The 18360-nt window shown below is 37.0% G+C and overlaps 1 protein-coding gene across 4 annotated transcripts in view; it reads left to right on the top strand.

Moving 5' to 3' along the window:
* The window catches only part of ATP11A (ATPase phospholipid transporting 11A), a 118051-nt gene extending 100028 nt beyond the window's left edge, over positions 1–18023 (top strand). Inside the window, exons 26-30 of one of the 4 annotated variants that reach the window (XM_063149942.1) lie at positions 4780–4845; positions 5131–5234; positions 7044–7209; positions 11336–11451; positions 13795–13935. In XM_063149942.1, coding sequence (XP_063006012.1) covers positions 4780–4845; positions 5131–5234; positions 7044–7209; positions 11336–11425 — 426 coding nt within the window. In that variant the 3' untranslated portion in view covers positions 11426–11451; positions 13795–13935. Of the gene's footprint in view, positions 1–4779; positions 4846–5130; positions 5235–7043; positions 7210–8651; positions 8741–11335; positions 11452–13794 lie in introns of all 4 variants that reach the window. The other 3 variants (XM_063149943.1, XM_063149945.1, XM_063149941.1) reach the window with 3 other exon arrangements.
* Positions 18024–18360: the final 337 nt, after the last annotated feature.

Genomic DNA, 18360 nt, shown 5'->3' with positions numbered 1-18360 from the left:
TTTCTGTAACCTATGTTTTGTTGCTGGCTCTTTGCTATAGAAATTTTTCACAGTTTATGCTATAATGTGCTTTAATGGCTTTAGAAAATGTCCTCAAAGTAAGAGAGAAAATAAACTCAACACAATTTTGTTGCCTGTATGCAACATGCACATTTGCTAGAAATGCAGTGTTCACATACCATTGAAAACCACCTTTGTGACATCTGTCAGGGAATGAACTTCTACTGTGAGAGAGAACACTTGTTAAAAAGCATTTTTCCTAAGGACACAGTGAACTTCCACTAGACAGAACTATACACTGCACTACAGCTTTTTTGGGTACCATTATGCTCTCTGTTAGATGTCCAAAATTCTTCATCACCATATACTTACGGTGCTGAAAATTAGAGTTGCCATACCTGTACCAATTTTGTAAACAGTTTGTATTGCAAATATGCTGACTCAGTTCCTTTCTGAAATTCTAGTTGTCTTCCATTGCACACATTCAATCTAATTCTAAGGCTCTAAAGCCAGATTAATGCCTAATTCTCAAATTTCAGATGTTGAAGTCTACAACTAGATACCCATGTTAACACTTAAAGATAATGTGTTGCTTCAGGAGACATTCTGAGTCTTGAATGTCTGTGATAGAAAATTTGTCATTAATTTGAGGATGCATGCCTGTGTTTATGTATAAAACTTGAGAGATACTGAACTGCAATTTTAGATTTAAGGCCTGAAAATTTCAAGTGTTCAGGAATAGTCAGAGACACTTAGATGAGTGCACAAATGAATGCTAATAGGTGTTGATAGTTATTTCCCAGTTTTTAAATTATGCTACATCTGGAAAAATTCAGTGAAGAATTTGAAGGTTTGAAAGATTTGCTACTGCAACAAGATGTTATTATTGAACAGGGGAAAGATGGAAAGCAGTGAAGAATATAAAAGAGCTGGCAGTAACACTAATGCCATAAGTGATACATAGTGATCCAAGTCAGGATCCAGATTGTTAAAATGGGTGCTGAAGCAAAAATTTACTTTTTTTTTCCCCCACAAATGAACTAATCACTGTTATTACAAAACTAGTAAAAAATTACCAAAGCAAAGATCTTTCCCATACAATGATGCCTGTCAGACTAAAATGAATGTACCGTTAAGCTTGCTTCCAAACACAATTCCCCCCACAATGTTTCTCAGTATTTAGAAATTAGTTTGAAACATTTTGCTTCCTGTAGTGTGATATTAGTAGAATAATGGAAAAGTGTAATTCTGATCACTGAGACCTACTTCATAAATGCCTCCCTTGGTCACTTTCTGGTAAGCAAAATTAAGATGCCAAAGATTTATCTCCTATAAATTGTTAATAATTTGTGATGCTGCTTTGTGTGTATGGTATTCCACTGTGGATAGGACATCATGGTTGGTGTTGCAAAAAAATACAGTTAGAAACCAGCTAGAGAAGAAAGGTAAGAAGAAAGGGAGACACTGCAGAAGTCATTGCAAATGTCATCTTAGTTTACCTATATAATACAATGTATTTCCTGGGTGGTTTTCTTTATTTTTACAATTGATACAGGGTACATTAAATGCAATTAAGCAGGGTTGAGAGAGACTAAGTTAAAAGGAATAACTGAATGAGAAATACAAAACAACAGGAAAGAAGATAGGTGAGCAGAATGCTGAACTGGTACATGGAAGATCAACAAATAAAGTCACAGTAGGTGGAAGGGAAGTCTTGGATAGGCTGGAAGCAGAACATAGAAAATACTTGTTAATGAACTAGATGTTAATAAACAGACTTACAGAAGAATGATTCATTGCCTGAAGACATGAGTAGTATCCTTGAGACATTCAGTAGTTAACAGACATTGTGAATTTTTGTAACTCACACCTTCCCATATTGCTTTGCTTACCTTTCTCTGTGCCAGAGTAGCAGCTTTATGGATCTTGTCCCTGTGCTGGGACCTCACTTTCTGAGTCAATAAGATGGGTGGATAAGGGAATTGGCTGCAGAGCAATGCTTTCTATCTAGCCTAACAAACAGGGGAAGGTTGTTTCAAATGCTTTATTTAATCTAGCAACTTTTATTGCAAGTATGGACAAATCTATTCAGTATGCAGAAATGTAGACTGACACTAGGTTCTCTGAGAGATGCTGTGTATGACAAGAGAATCTGCAAGAAGAAGGTTGGTAAATGGCATGATTGGAAGTTGCTGATCCAGATTCCTGTCTGGTGTTAACTGCACAGGCTTTTTTAGGTCACAGAAAGTAAAATGATGTCATGAGCCTATTACATATCAAAGTAAAAGATCCAAATGATGAAGGTTTTCTGAATTTTGTCTAGTGTTAAGTGGACTCGGTCACACAGTAAGTAGTTTTAAAATAGTGAAATGATTACTGAGAATAATGAATAATGAATCTTCTGGGCCAGTCATTTGTTTATTTTAGTTTTTTTTTCCATTCCCAGTTGATTGCATTATCTTAGCCTAGCTTCCTACTGATTTATGTCCTGTGGCTAGCTGTGGTCTTCATTCAAAATTTTTCACACAGAGCATATTTGTGTGATCATCTTCCCACATGGATACCATGTCATGTAATATTGGGTGACCTCATACAAAAAAAGTGTAGATTTGACATAATCAAGTCCAGCTCACCGCTCTGTGCACTGCTAATTAAAATTAATTTGCTGAAGGCTTTGTCTAGTCTTTTTCAGGATTTCAGTATCTCTGGAATGCAGATTCCATAACCTTTCACGGCAACCTATTCCAATGTCCTTCTGTCTTCATGGTGGAAAAATTTCTCACAATCCCTAAGCAAAATATTTCTTGTTGTTGAAGAGGGATTTGTTTCAGTTCTTCATCATTGTAATTCTTCGGACATTTGTGGGCAGCTGCTAGATTGTTTCACAGCCTTTCCTTCACCAAACTAAGCTCCTCTACCCCTCTTTGCCGAAGAGCCATAGGCTGCTAAACACCTTGGTTGCAGGCCACTGATCATTTCCTGTTTTTTTCATATCACTCATGAACTGAGGGGCCCAAAGCCCAGCAGTGTTCCAGGTTAAACCTGAGTGTAGCTGAGTAGAGGGGAATAATAACCTTTCTTCAGTTGCTGTGCAGTTTACCTTATGTATAGAGAGAGAACACAGTATAGGCTTGTATTCAGCCTGCAGTCCACCTAACCCCACTGCAACTTCCTTTTCAGCAGGGCCATTGCACAGCCAGTCACTGCTCCATCGTAGGTGTAAATCTTTGCACTTCTCCTTATTTAATTCCATAAGGTATCTGTTAGCCTGCTTCTCAAATCAGCACAGGTCCCTCTGGATTGAAATTCTGTCATTCATTATTTCAGCTGTTCTCTACTTTTATGCCACCTGGTAGTTTGCTTATGATATTCTGTCACCATCCAGGTTCTGACAGGGATACTCCATGATTTCCAGCCCAGTCGCAGTTCGTAGTGTGACTGATTACCAGAAGCCAACCATCCACCAAGGACTTTTGAGTCCAGTGGTTCAACCAGTTTTAAACTGCAGTAGTAGTCCATTTAGCCAACTCCTGCTTCATTACTGTCCAAGTGTCAAATACCTTGTTAAATTCAAAATACATTGCATCCACTGCTTTTCCTTCTTAAAAACGTAACCTGTTGGTCCCACATGCAAGGAGGAGGTTTGTTAGTGAAGACTATTACCCAGAGTACTGAGTAATTCAGCTTTTTTTTTTAGACTTTCCACTAGGTTGTCTTACCACTTCATCAGCAGACTTGCATTCTTCCTTTGAAGCAAGGATATCTGTAAATATCTTTTTCTGTCCCCCTTAGTAATCCTAGTTAGAGCTGAGTTTTGTATGTGATTTGTTCTTCTGCTTTTATGCTGTTTGATGCCTGCCCATATTGTCATCTCTTGAATGCTCCCATTTTTCCTTTTTGTCTATGGAGTAACAGCCTACTTTGCTAACTGGATCTTCTGCTGAAATTCCATGCCTGCATAGAAGTCTCATTCCTGAAGTTGTAACTGCAGAAGGGAGTTCATGAGATCTCAAGAGTTATCTTTCAAAGTAATTTGGATCTCTTGGAAACTTCTCTTTCATGGGTGCAATACTCTGAATCAAACACAGTCTCTTCTAAATACAGCATCCTAACTGTTGCCTAATTTCCCAGTATTTCTCTTGATCTTGAACCTGGTCATCTGGTAGCTGCTGAAGTCCAAGGAATCCTCTGTGACAGTATTCACCACTAGTTCTTCCCTCTGTCAGCATTAATGGTCATTTCTGCCTACTTGAAAAGCAGAGGTGTTTTTATGTCATTATGCAAGCAGGGAGAAAATCAAACACAAGTTAAAAGTCGTTTACCTTAAAACATATGTGGGTGTTTTTGTACTTGTATGGTTATAGCATTCTTATACTTATCTGTATAACATGCTGTTGAATCTCCAAGAAATTGTTGGATGCAAAGGACATCCAACAGAAAAGGGAAATCAGGAAAAAGATGGCATCCAAGATTGTTTTTCAATCTCAGTGATTTGTTAATTGTGCTACCCTTTATTTTTATTAGGGAATATATGTGTGGACTTCAAGTTCAGAGCAGAATGTTGGTTGTGGTCTTTTTTTGTCTGTCTGAAATCTGAGGTGTGTACACACAGAGCAAGAAACCAGAGCACTTTGCACTGCATAGATCGTGTAGGAATTCACTTTGCTCAAGTGTCAGGTCATGAGACAAAGCAATACTAAGCTTTAAGATGTTCACTCTGAACAATTCACAACATGGTGGACAATATTGCCTATAACTGCTTTGGACCATTTTTTATAGATATTTGGAAATTGGACCTTTGGAACAGTGGTGTTTACTGTGCTTGTATTCACGGTTACATTTAAGGTAAGGTATGCTTTATTTTATCCACTGAAACTTCTTAAAACTTGTTTTTTAATTGTTGCTTATTTATATTAGTTTCTTTATATCATCATGCATTGTTTTATTACTTTGAATAGAAAGTTTGCTATCTGTGCCTTCTTAACTGTGCTCAAACTTGAAAGATGTTTTTAACTACTTGTGTGTAGAATTCTTTCCTATTTTCAAAGGGTATAATTCTGGTTTATCTCCTGCTGGGAATTCCTGTTGTGTCTAGATAGTAATAACATCATATATTATCCTTTTTTTCAGCTTGCAATAGATACACACTATTGGACATGGATAAATCACTTCGTGATCTGGGGATCACTGGTATTCTACATTGTCTTTTCTCTACTCTGGGGAGGAATTACTTGGTATGAACCCTAATATTAACTGCATTGCAAAAGTTGTTTCAGAAACATAAAGTTGTTATATTTCACCTTTTTGTCACAGAATTAAATTTAGCCTTTATATAATCCAGAACTCTATTTTAAACACATTGTAATTGCTAACTAGAGTAGTCAGCTCTTCTATCAATAAATGTCTGCTAAAATCTTCTTAAAGAAGAACGCAAGGAGAATATCAGACCGCAGACTACCCCATTGGGTTTTATCTCAGTAGTGTCGGTCAAAAGCAGCCCAAGGGTTGGTTCAAGGAGCTGACATTGCCTGAGTCAAAATGTCACAAAATAAGTCATGTCTGTTCAGAAGGTAATTACCCACCTACTTGCTGAGCTTGTGTAGGAAGCTGGCTGTAGCAGTCAAACTAGAGACAGGGACCAGAACTCAGTATCAAAGTCATGTGGATGTCCAAGAGTCCTTTGTTTGAGCTCATTGTTTTGCCTCCTTACTTATCAAAGGGGAGTTACTGTAGGTGTCTGATCACCTACTTATTCATGGTGGTAAGAAGCTTTGTAGGAATTCGTTGTAGGAATTGACTCTTGTCCATAGCCAATTTAAAGTGTGTGGGGGGGTTGCTATTAAGAGTTCTATGTACTTGAAACTGAAAGTTTTGGAAAGGAAATCAAGTTGGAACAAGTTCAGTTCCTTACTGTGCCTGATTGCCATTAGGGGCTGGAAATTTTTTTTCACACTTGTAGAGCTCTCAGTTACAAGGCCATCTTTTTAACTATTGCTAGCAGTTAAGTACTGTTCTACTTTGTATTCACAATATTTTGATGGACTAGAGAAGGAGAGGGCAAACTATTGCTTGGTGATTAAGATGCCATTTAATTTAGAGAAAGGATTTGTATTTAGCATGGCTTTTGCAAATGAGTAACTACTTCTTAACTACTTGGATATTTAGCTGCCTCTTCTTTTTTCTAGTAATATCAGATCTCAGTTTCTTTAGCATCAGTTTGCAAAAGAGACATTTTCCCAATGGTTTTCCAACCAGCATTGCTGTGTGTTAAACATGTGACTGTGTGTATATAAAAATTAATTTCAGCTTAGTTACGTTTTTAGTGTGCAAATACTATCACTTTTTGAAAACCATCAGGAAACTGCCCTACTGGTTTTACACTGCAGTGTTACTGCAAACTGTCCCTTGATCTTGGCTCAGTGATTATGGCCTCTGATTCCCAGTACCATACAGTGCTGGCAATGATTTTAATTTTAATGATCATCCAACTGCATGGGATGCAGAGAGGTTGGGAAGAGAAGGTGTTAATAGTGTGCTTAGATAAGTATGTGGTGCATAGGATGGGGAGCATAACATGAAAGTATTAAGAGATACTTATGGGAGCCTGAGAGGTGTGAAAATAAGTATGGTTAACAAGATTAGTCTGAGGATACACACAAAGGAGTGTGCCTTAGCAAAGACCAGGGGAATGGTGGGTGGGACACTAAGAAGAAAGGTGGAAAATACCTGGGACAAGCTAAGGGTACGTGGAAGAGCATGAACACATTAAGAATGAACTTAATTTATCTTTGCAAGGGAGAGACACTATGGCAGGGAGGGGACAGCATGATATTTCCTGCAGTCTGGAAGACAAAAGGAAGGTAGTTACCTCCAGATGGTGCATGGCTAGCACCAGCTCCCTTTGAGAAGACTGGGATGGATGAACTCCCACAAACTGGGAAACTGAACCTGAAGTATCTCACTACTGGCATAATTCTTGTATTTAATACTGTCAGCCTTTCTTTCGTGAAGTGTAAAAATTATTTTCTCTTTTTTCCTCCCAGGCCTTTTCTCAATTATCAGAGAATGTATTACGTGTTCATGCAAATGCTGTCCAGTGGTCCTGCGTGGCTGGGTATAATTCTGCTCATAACTGTCAGCCTTCTTCCAGATGTTCTGAAGAAGGTCTTATGCAGGGAGTTGTGGCCTACAGCAACAGAAAGAATCCAGGTAAATAATCTTTTTCATTGTGAAGTTAGGCATTTTTTGTATTACAAGTGTCTAATCACCTAGGCCAAGGTCAGAGATAAGATTAAAGCAGAGGTTCCCCATCTGTGGTGTCTAAGCAATATGGTGAAAAATGCTGCCAGTTATTTACATGGTGGCATTAACCTGAGTCCTGGGGCAACACTTGTGCCTCCATACCAGCAACCACAGGGAAATCTGCTGATGAGGGTGCTGGGAGACAGCTACATGGCTCAACATGATTTCTGATTTGAGGAGATAAGAAGGGCAAGGGGATTGGGATCTCCAAAAGGGTAGATAAGAGGCACTTACATCTGATAACATGCTGATGCCTGCTACAAAAACACATGTATTAAAACTGACCCATATCTTATTTATAGTTTTTTCCTCTTATATTTCCTCTTATATTTTGCCTGTTCTGATCCATTGTTTGTACATAAATGTGCCCTGCTGTACCCATGGGAAGAGTATTTTAAAATCTATTCTCTCCTTTCATCTGATCAGGCCAAAAGGAGAAATGACTGTGTAAATACAGGCAATCTCTTCTAAGGGTGGAGTGGAAGCCAGGTTCTGTGGGAACCATGGTGCCATGCTGGGGACATGAATAGAAAATGTTTCCTCTATTTTAACCCAAGTAAACTTTTATATATTATGTATGTTAGAATGTGAAGGACAGTAGGGGTGTGCTGAGCTTTAAACTTAATGTTTAAAGGCCCCTGCCCATTTCAGCCCATGAGCTGCCACCAGTAGGTTAAAAGAATGAGTTACTAGTAACAAAAGGGATTAGGTAGCATTTTGATTTTTAATTGAGAAGGTTCTTTGCATTAAGAGGAAAGTAATAAAGGAACTCCGCTACCAAGGAAAATAAAATATCCCTGTGGCAAATGTAAAACCCTCTGCCACTGTTTTGTATTCCTAGAATGTACAGGTGTAATAATGCCTTACTTCAGGAAAGAATAGAGAATAGCAGGAAAGCATTCCCAGGCAGATCAGTACTTAATGTTTTTTCATTCAAAGATCTTAGATGTCATATGTATTACTTGTGGAAAGAGTTGACCTCAGTATAGATTCTGAATAGTTAATTTGAAAGTCTAAAGAGAGAGAATGAGCAAGGGTTAAGGTGAAGAAACAAGCTAGTAAATAAAAACCCCTACTAAAGGTTTTGTGGCATTTCTTACAGACATTGTCTATTAGTACTGGAAATTGTATCAGTAGTCAAGCAGACTTTGGGCTCAACACTGACAATATTCATTTTTTAATATTTAGTCAAAGATCTGTGACTTTTAACCAGTTATATCGCTTGTGTTTCTTCTTTCCTCTCTCTGTTTCTTCCTGTCTTCCAATCCCCTTTGTCTAAATAACTGCTACCTTGCTTTAAACATAAATGATGTGCTCGATTGCTTCCTACAATCTTCTGGGGAAATCAGACTAAACATCAGTGCCTTTCTGTTGAGCAGTCCACCATCTTTATGCTTTCTCAGACTTCAAGCAGTCTAAGTTTCTAATGGAACAAAAGGTGACTTTTTTCTGCCTTTCTGCATGCTTGGCCATTTCATTCAAAGGACTTTATAAAGTTGATCATCAGAAGTTATTTACCATACTCATTATCTCCATTTGTGATTCATGTCAACTATATTTTGAGGGATACAATTTAGTACAGCTTTTTCCTTCTGAGTATCTCAAAGATTGTATGAATTGTTGTCACAGTCCATCACTGTCACTATCAATTTTTGTCGCGGTTCTTGCTGCATTTTACAGAATGTTTCTGCCTCAGGAATCTATGATTCTTTTATCCCCATATTAATCATTGGTCTGTCTGTAGATGAATGCCTGTTGTGTTTCCATTGTACCTGAATAAGTGGGATAGTGGTCACACAAACAAGTGATAATTCTGATTAGGCTGATGTTGCTAGCATCATACAGAAAATGTGATACTGGAAATGTGACACTTAAGCAGTCTTTGGATATATTAATGTATCTTCTCTGCTGCTAGAAAATGCAGCTTTTTTCTTTTTCAAGCATGCATTTTAAAACTGAGCTTTCCTTATGTTCCCTTTTATGAAATTCTGTGCTCTTTCTAGAAAGAAAACAACTCAAGGCCTGAAAGTTCATGACACTATTTAATATAAAAGTAGAAGAAATGCTAGTAAATCTTGTTTCTCCTACAGTCTGCAAGAAAGCTGTTTTTTACTTAATATTCAGAGACTGTCGGTTTCCATTGCAGATTTTAGATCTTTCTTTCTCAAATGGTTAAGATAAAAAAAATGTATTTTCTCCTTTTTTCCCCCTCAAAAATAGATGGTCAATAAAATTTACTGTAATTATATAAATCAGAGGGAAAATAGAGGTTTTTTCACTATCAACAATTCTGAATAAAATTGTCTCTTAAGTGTCTTAGGATTGGTTTGAACTGAGCTTATAAAAAAGCATTCTTTATAAGTGTACTGCATTCCTAAAATGTACAGCTTTCTTTATAACAAAAGGGCTTTGGGAACAACTGAAAAGATAAACATAGGACTAGTGACCATTTCCCAGGTTACTAAATTGGTTCTACTCAGCAATAAGAATACATAAAGCCTTTGAAGCAGTTCTTATACTTCCAGGTTTTTCAGTCATTTGAGAGTCACTTCAGTGTGTGGTGAGCGATTGTTTACCATCATTAACATTTGAATGTTTTTAAACATTCCACATATAGCTCTGGGGCTTTTTCAGAGAGCTTTTCTGTGATATAATATATATATATACATACATACAGACATATATGTGTATACAGACACATATATGTGCACACAAGTATATGTGTATATATATATATGTGCATGTATATGGATATTGATATAAATATTATATACATAGGAACTGTTGTCTTTCTTGGGCTACAACATTATTTCTGCAAAAGCTTTGGAGGAATCTGTTGCCTTTTGGTAATTTTGGTCAAAATCTGCTTATTTCTTATACATGTGGTCTCTGCAACTCTGGCTCAATGACACAGACTGAATTTTGTGCTTTAACTGGTGACTGTGCAGCTGCAAGGTTTCTTTCAGCTTTTACTTTTAAAAAGCAATAGGGCATTTTTTTAATATAGCCAATCTACATTGGTTATTTTTTCTTTATTCTTCTTTCATTAGTAGTAGAATTTTAGGCACTCTGTTAGGGAAAATATAAATTCAATTTAAATTATCCTATTTCCATTTTTATAATTTTCATTTTGATTGACAGTGTTTCAGCAATTCCAAGTATTTGGTAGCTGAAATACCAGGTGTTAAGTTTCTGAGCTGTAAATGACTTCTGTACTTTCATTCCTTTTAAAGAAATATTTTTCTTTTTCTCTTTGTTTTTGACTGATGATTTTTTACTGTGCTTTCACTCAGTCACAAGCATGGGCCATCAGCCATGTTATGAGATCTTGACCCTTTGCTGCACCTGGGGAAACCTGGGGAAGCTTCTCTGGGATTCATCATTCTTCTGTTCCTCAGTGGCCTTAGCTGCTGTAGAACAACTGCCCTGGGTGCTCAGACAAGTGTTCACCAGCAAACTGCTGCCTTGTCTCGTGTCAGGCTCCTCCTCTGAGGGAACAAAGCAATGGATCTTGCTGTTGCAATCTTTGAATGCTGTGGAAGAAGTTTCCTTGGCAGCTCCCTGGCCCACTCTGCCCACAGTGTAATGATGGAGCTGTAAGTCAGCCTTGATGAGCACCACCCCATCACCTCCATGTGGGGCACTCCCTTGGTGTGCCAGGTGTTCTGGGGAGTGGGAAAACAGGATGTCCACTCCTTAATGTAGGATCAATTTGTACCACAGGCACCTCTCCCATTCAATGCAGGTTATTGTTAGAGGGGCAGGACACAGAGCACGCAGTACTTAGTCAGTTTAGTGCTTTTGAGAGTAATTTTTAACAGAGTTTGAAATGGAATTAAAAACACCCTCAAATGATTAATCTCAGGATCCAGAAATAGAAACCTTGTTTTACACTGGATAACCTTTCCATTTTAAGACTGTGAGAAAATCCATCACTTTTACAAGACTTTGCTATAGCAGTTACCAAATGGTACAATTCATTCACATTTCTTGTATTCATCAAGAGTCTCACTGTTTTTCCTCATCCTTGCAGAAGAGTATGAGACATAAAAAAGGCCAAAATGCACTGCCGAGCTGCGATGGGCCACTTCTTGAAGGAAATCTTTCACCTTCCGAGCCATAATTAGATCAAAGCTAGGTAACAGTACTGTACGTGTTGCCAATTTGGATTAATTTCTTTTGGTGCTATTTACAAATCAACTGTTTCCTCCAGAGTTTTTGATGTACTTTATCAGTATTGATAAAAAACATTATGTTTTACTTGGAGAGCCTAGTTTTTGCAAGAGATGTTCCATGCCACAGGTAAGATCTTTTTGTCTTAGAAAGTTAATCATGTAAAGCAAACCAATAAATCGATATACCCATATTCATGTCCTATATAAATACATTGTATTATGTATAGGTGTTGTGTGACATTTCTTCTGTAAGAGCTGCATTCATTATTGCAGTGTGTACTCACATTACACTACAGTGTAGAATACATAAAGTCAGAGGCAATTCTTACCCAGGAGCAGTTTCTCCATCATCTTTCATGTTCTTGAGTACATATATAGACCAAATGCAGATGGTAACATGTGGAGATAACCACAGCAAGTCACTTGTGAATAGGACCTTGGGTCAGAAGAGCAGGGCTGTGCGTGTGACAGTGTCTGTCACAGTGCTGTGTTCTGTACAGACCAGGGCATTGCTGTGCTACTGCCTCAGATGAAGAGAGAAGTGTGATAGTTTAGCTGAATGTCTGAGACAGCAGCATAAGCAGTGAACTAAATTCCCCAGACATAAGGCCAGCAGAATGAAGTTATCTCCTTGCTATGCCACTGATGACAAACTAGTAAGAAGGCACACTTTTTACTGTAATGATTCTCACCTGGATGCCATGACTGTTCCAGTCCCTTCATGCTCTCCTGACCCCAGAAGCAGCACATGAGGAGCTAAGTGAAGGTGCAAAGTTAGCAGTATGTGAAAAGGACAAATGTCATGTGCTCTGTGTGCTGTATGATTTTAAAGCAACTGAAGGTAGCTGAAGTATCTGATTTGCTTTAAAAGACTGTTGCACAAGTAGTAATAGAAAACACCAACTTCTTTGACTAGCTTCAGGCTTGGTAAAGGTTCTTGTCTTGGAACCATATGTAGAAAAATGCATTTTATTTTTAGAACTATCTGTGGTAACTAAAATGCTCACTTTCTAGCTCAAAGAAAAGGAAAATTAGTTACCAAACTGTATGACTACTCCCTCTTACATTTCCAAAGCAAATCTGCTGATGCGTTACTTGATTTTTATGTAATAATGTTGCTATTTGGTCTATATGTGTTTAAAAGAACCCAGGCCTCACTGTGGTGAGCAGTTTAGGAGAGTTTTGTGACCTTTCCAACAGTGTGTTTTTTAAGAGAGCTTTCAGATTACTCCAGATTATGCAAGAGTAGTGTTTCAAGTTTGTGATTGGCATTAAAGAGTCATGTTACATTGCAGCCAAAGTTCTATAAGCTACATCATTAATATTTACTTTGTGATTTTTTCCTTTTGGTGTTCAAAAGGACAAAATCACTGTGTTCTGATTAACAGGGAAGAAGGGAATGATACAGGATTAACTGATTTATGTAGCATTCATGGAGAGACTGATTAATAATATTGCTTTGAACCATGTTTATAATACATTTATATGTTAGATACCATCACAAAACCTCCATTCCTCTATACCTGGAAATTATATGTGCATTTAGTGAAAAGAATTTCATAAACTCATTGGGGAAAGGCCTGTGCTACTTTTATTTCAATTTGTGCACACGTCCAGGCTCTTGTCATGCAGCTGTGGTGTTCTGTAGTCCTGAGCATTTTCTGACTAGAAGTGCCAATTCTGCCAGAGTGACTATGTGAGAAAGATAAATTTTAATGGGCAATTAGACCAAGGTAGTGCTGAGATGTACAGTATAAATTGCCTGTATAGATGCTACACGTAACCTAAGCAAGTCTAAAATTCAGTACTGCTTAGAAGTAGGAAGCAAGTGTGTTAAACTCTGGAACCTTCCTCTGTTAGCACAAACTGACTGTAAAGAATTTCCTCTCTTTGTAACTACCAGGCAAAGTGCTTGAATCTGTCCTGTCTTGAAATTACACATAAGTTCAGGGATAAAAAGATGTACCAGGAGAAATTCCAAAATGAAACATAACCTTGATCTAAAACACTTTCATTTGAAGGCAGGTCTCTGTGTCTTCATCTCTTCTCTGAAGAGCCCATTATCAGGTTTAGAAGTTAAGTGTAAAATCATGCCTGGTTCTGTAGTCTTAGTATAAAACTAATCATGTTGAAACTGGTTGATTGCAAAGCAACACGAGGGATTATACTTTGACATGAAACAAATATCCAGAGTGGTGATCTAGGGAAAGGTGTTTTTATACCAAGGGGACAGTGGTCCTATGAAAGAAAAGTTAATACTTTTGGTTCCTAGATTGTCTATTTACTGTGTATTTGTTTCTTTATTTCCCTTTAACAGAAGGCATCGAGGCACTGTCAGGAGCACATCTCGGAATTCACACCTCTTGCCTGTCTGAAAAGCCCAAGATACAGGAGCAGTGACTGCAGCAATTCCCCAGCAAGAAGGTCTAATTCTCATTCTAAAAAAGTGATGTTTACGCAGTGGAAAGGCATTGATTATTCAGTACTTCCATCTGTTTTTGGCTATTCAAATAAGCACTGGCGTTCCAGTGCAGGCTACCACTACGGTGGGTCAGGTTTGGAAACGTCCATATGACAGAACACCAAGTCAAGCCTTTAAAAACTGTGGTTTTGTTTATTTATTTTTTCAGGAAACAGATGTGTTACAGAGACATATTAAACTATATGTGGCTTTTGCAGTCTGAGGTAGTATTGAGAAAACAGGATCAAGAGCTAGAAGTATGAACCCTTCCAGGCCAATAGGCCTCTTTTTATGTTTTGAACTACTGGAGCAATGAACAATCTGCACAGTCTGGTACTGTGAGACTGGTAGCACTAAAAATTCTCTTCATCCTGTGTCAAGACTTCTGTGTATTTACTACTTCTGTCATCTTTAGTGATTTTCTTTGTTACTTGAAGTGCAGTTTCAGTCAGTGACCTACATTTTGAGATCAACAGTTTTAATTTTAAGCCAGGAGCAATTGTCTCAGTTATCTCAAATGAAATTCTCCTAAAGCATATTTAACAAGTGCTGTTTCTGATTTTCCCATGTCCTTTTTTCTTTCTTTGCTCTTTCTGTAGAACAAACTGGTGTTTCCTCTGTGCAAATCTGCTTTCAAGAAACACTCTCTAATGTTCACTTCCTTGTAAGTGGCCAAATCAGGGCTATGTATGGTTTCGTTTAGTTTTCCCCTGTAGAAAGATAGGCAAAACAATCCTTGTGTAGAGTATGCACACACAATATGAAGTCAAGTTGGCTGTTAATCAGGTAAATATCACCAGTGTTGGTATTTACTTACAAACTGAATGTAAGCATTTTGCCTAAAACATTTTCGAATTTGTCAAAGATGCACATTACCTGGTGTTCTCACTTCCTGTCCCTATGATTGTAAAATACATATAGCAGAAAATATTACATATGAAGCTTTTTTGACAGTTTGTTGGGGTTTTTTCTTAAAACAAGAAAAGCTGTTTTGCTGGATGAGTATCTTTTGCTATCTTGATTCATACTCTTAATTTTGATTTTTTTGTGTGCATGTATGGTTAGATTCTGGCTAAGGGGCTTGGTAGATGTAGTACAAAGCACACAGCTGTTAGCTTCTGCAGGCAAACCACGAGGTGGCACACAACTGTTGACTAACAGTTGAACCACAGGTGGGATAGAGAAACTAGTATGACTGCAAGGATTCTGTTTGAATTCCCTTAAGAATGACAGCCAACTTGCACTTCTGTTTTCTCTGCTACATTTATGTTACCTTGCAGTAATTCAACTCTTAGCTGCATCCTTGTGTTGTTTCTTTAGTCCAGTGTTTTATTTTGGGGTGCAAAAATATCTGAAGCAGTAATCCGATTTCAGTCAATTTCAGCTTGGTGGTTACAGCTGGTTAATGGCCATCCTCATTCAATACCTCTGTGAGGACATTACTAAAAATGTATTTCAGCATTACTAAAAATGTATTTCAGTGTGAAAACAAAATACTTGGAATCAGACCCGCAGCATTTATTGGAAGACCTGGCCAAGACATTGTTAGTTGTCTTTCATGTGGACAAAGGTGGCAGAGAAAAATAATTTCCCTTTTTGTGTTTTAACAAGAAAAAACAGAGGCAAAATAAGTTTACTTACTACTTTACTTTTTTAATAAATGAAAGATCAACTTACTAGGAAATGTCTCTCATAATGTTCTGAGTAGTTTTCATATTAAACAGTGATTTATTATTAAAATGCCCTGGGTCAAATAGAGATTGTGAAGTGAGTTATGAAATCTTCAGTATACCAAAGATAACAGAATTTTACAAAGTCTAACAGTGAGCACCACAGATAAAGGTTTTTTATCATTTGACATATAGCACTTTTAAGTTTCAAAGACTATCCTTATAGCAGTAGCATTTTGAAATACATACACATGTGTGGGTGTGTGTACATGTACTTGCCATTGCAGACTTGAATGTTGGTCAGTCAGAACCGTCCCCTACATAAAACACTGGTGTATATATTTTTAAGAAGTTAATATGGGTATACATTTTATACCAGTAGCAGTGACAAATTTCTTGTGTGTAGTTAACAAATTATTTGTAATGTATTTTTTAGAAATCTTAAAATTGCCTTTGCACTGAAATATTTTTCATACTGTAGCTATTTATAAATCTGTTTTACGCATACATTTGTTAACACACCATTTCTATTTTTTTTAAGTATATGTTTTGAAGGCTTTTTTTATAACTATAAGTTTTGGCCACTTAAATTTAGCTTAGAATGGAGTTGTGGCTGAATGTTGAAATTCTAATGAATGTCAAATTAGAATACAGGTCAGTTGCTCTATGAGTCTCACCCAAGTTATTGATGTTTTGTTGGGATTTGTGGTAGCAGCGATTAGAGCGCTGTACTTGCAGTGCTATGTTATAACTGCTAGCTTTTTTACTCTATAAAGCCTCCTGCTTTTTTACTTTGTGAGTTCTATCTTTTAGCCTTAAATAAGGAAAATTTTGCTTGATATTTTTGAAAATGCTGCATTCCTGTTCTGCCTACTAACAAAGCAGTTCATTGCTAACTTCATGTGGCCCTGCACTTAGATATTGTTGACAACATTGTTCAGGCTGAAACACCTGTATACATTTTGAGACATTTTAGTTAAACATGTCATTTTTTTGGAGAAAGAATGCTTGAATTTAAGTGGAAGTTTCTGCTTTGATTTAGCAATACTTTTACCTTCAAAAGTTGGTGCTGTTTGTTTGTTAAAACAGACTGTTTAATGAAATGAACATAAAACATCAACTTGGCTTCACTTTATGTGTTTTTGCTTCAGTCCCTGTTACTATTGCCATGTAAACCTAGTCCACTGCAGCAGATGTTAACTTGGGAGTTTTACTGCAAAAGATATAAAAGATGAAAAAGTAGAAATTAGATCAAAATGCATTAGAGTGTTTTATTATGGGTGGGACACTGAAAGGAGACAGATTTTTATGTATGAAGAAAAAAAAGAAAGAGGAAAAGTCCAAAAATGTATGTAACCTTCTAACTTGCCTCATTTAAATTGTTGCAGCTTTAACAGCATAATGTCTCCATAACTGCTTCTATAAATGTCTTGAAACTGGTAAGCGCTAACCAAATGTATGTGAAGACTTAGAAAGTATTTCAAGCTTTTTGGCCACAGAAGCTCATATATTCCTGCAGTGGCTTGTGGCAAAAGATCTTTTTTGTTTTACCATGTACAATAATTGTTTGTTCAGCCATTTAATGTAAAAGCTTACAGTTTACTTTCTTGCTTGCATTAGCCTGTGTGTCTTGAACCAACTGGCTTGCAAAAATAAGAGGAAAAAAATAGCATAATTGAGGAACTGCACTACTTTTCTTTTGGAAGCCAGTGGGATCCTTGTGCTCATGCTACTGTCTCTGTTAAAAAAGCTTTAATGGAAATTTGTGAAAGTATTACAAAAGTGAAAACGTACATGATTCTACTTTGCAGAATAATCAAAAAATCAGTTTATATAGCTTTAATTTTTTACATTATGAAAATTCACAGGATTTCAATCTGCATTGTCTTGGACATAAATGTACACTTTGCATTTTAGAGGTTCTTTCATGATCTAATGTAAAGTAGAATCTGCGGAAGTTGCTGTATGGGGCTGGGTTAGTTATCTCTGCTTTAAACATTAAAGATGTCTGTAGTCATCAGCACCAAATACTGACATTTATTTTAATTGAACAATTTTAGGTGCATTTATTTGAAAATAAATCAGCCTTCAAATCTAATGTTCAGATTATCCTATACTACTTCATTTATTTGATTTGAAGAGTCAATGTGTGAATACATTACTGTAAAGTTTCTTTTCAGTGCTGTTTTTAACTTTTATTTCTGTAGACAACCAAATATAACTTGGTTATATTCAGCCACATTTTGGATCCTTATGTAGAGTATATAAGCAGGAGATACAAATCTGCTTGCAATAAATATAAACATTCAAGACTGGTTTAAGTTTGCTCACAAGTAATTACAGTAATTCTAGTATGAATATGAGATGGTTTCATATTAGTCTGTAATAAAATGTAAGTACATAAAGAAAACAGAATGAGTGTTTGATTTGGTTATTGAATATGTTTGTTCTCACGCTCATTTCTCATACTGGAGCAAGTCCAGTGGAGCACCACAAAAATGACAAAGGGGACTTGGAGCATCTCTCTTATGAGAGGCTGCAGGAGCTGGGCCTGTTAGTCTAGAGGAGAAGTTGTTTAGACTAGAGAAGAGAAGTCTAGAGAAGACTGAGAGGGGATCTCATCAATATAAATATCTCAAAGATGGATGTCAAGAGAATGGTGCCAGGCTCTTTTCAGCAGTGCCCAGCAACAGGATGAGGTGCAGTGGCCTTAAACTGAAATAGAAGTTTCACCTCAACATGGGGAATAACT

The sequence above is a fragment of the Melospiza melodia genome, chromosome 2 (genome assembly GCF_035770615.1).
Source record: "Melospiza melodia melodia isolate bMelMel2 chromosome 2, bMelMel2.pri, whole genome shotgun sequence".
NCBI lineage: Eukaryota > Metazoa > Chordata > Aves > Passeriformes > Passerellidae > Melospiza > Melospiza melodia.
Note: the sequence above shows the minus strand (reverse complement) of the source record. Positions and strands in the feature narration are given on the sequence as shown.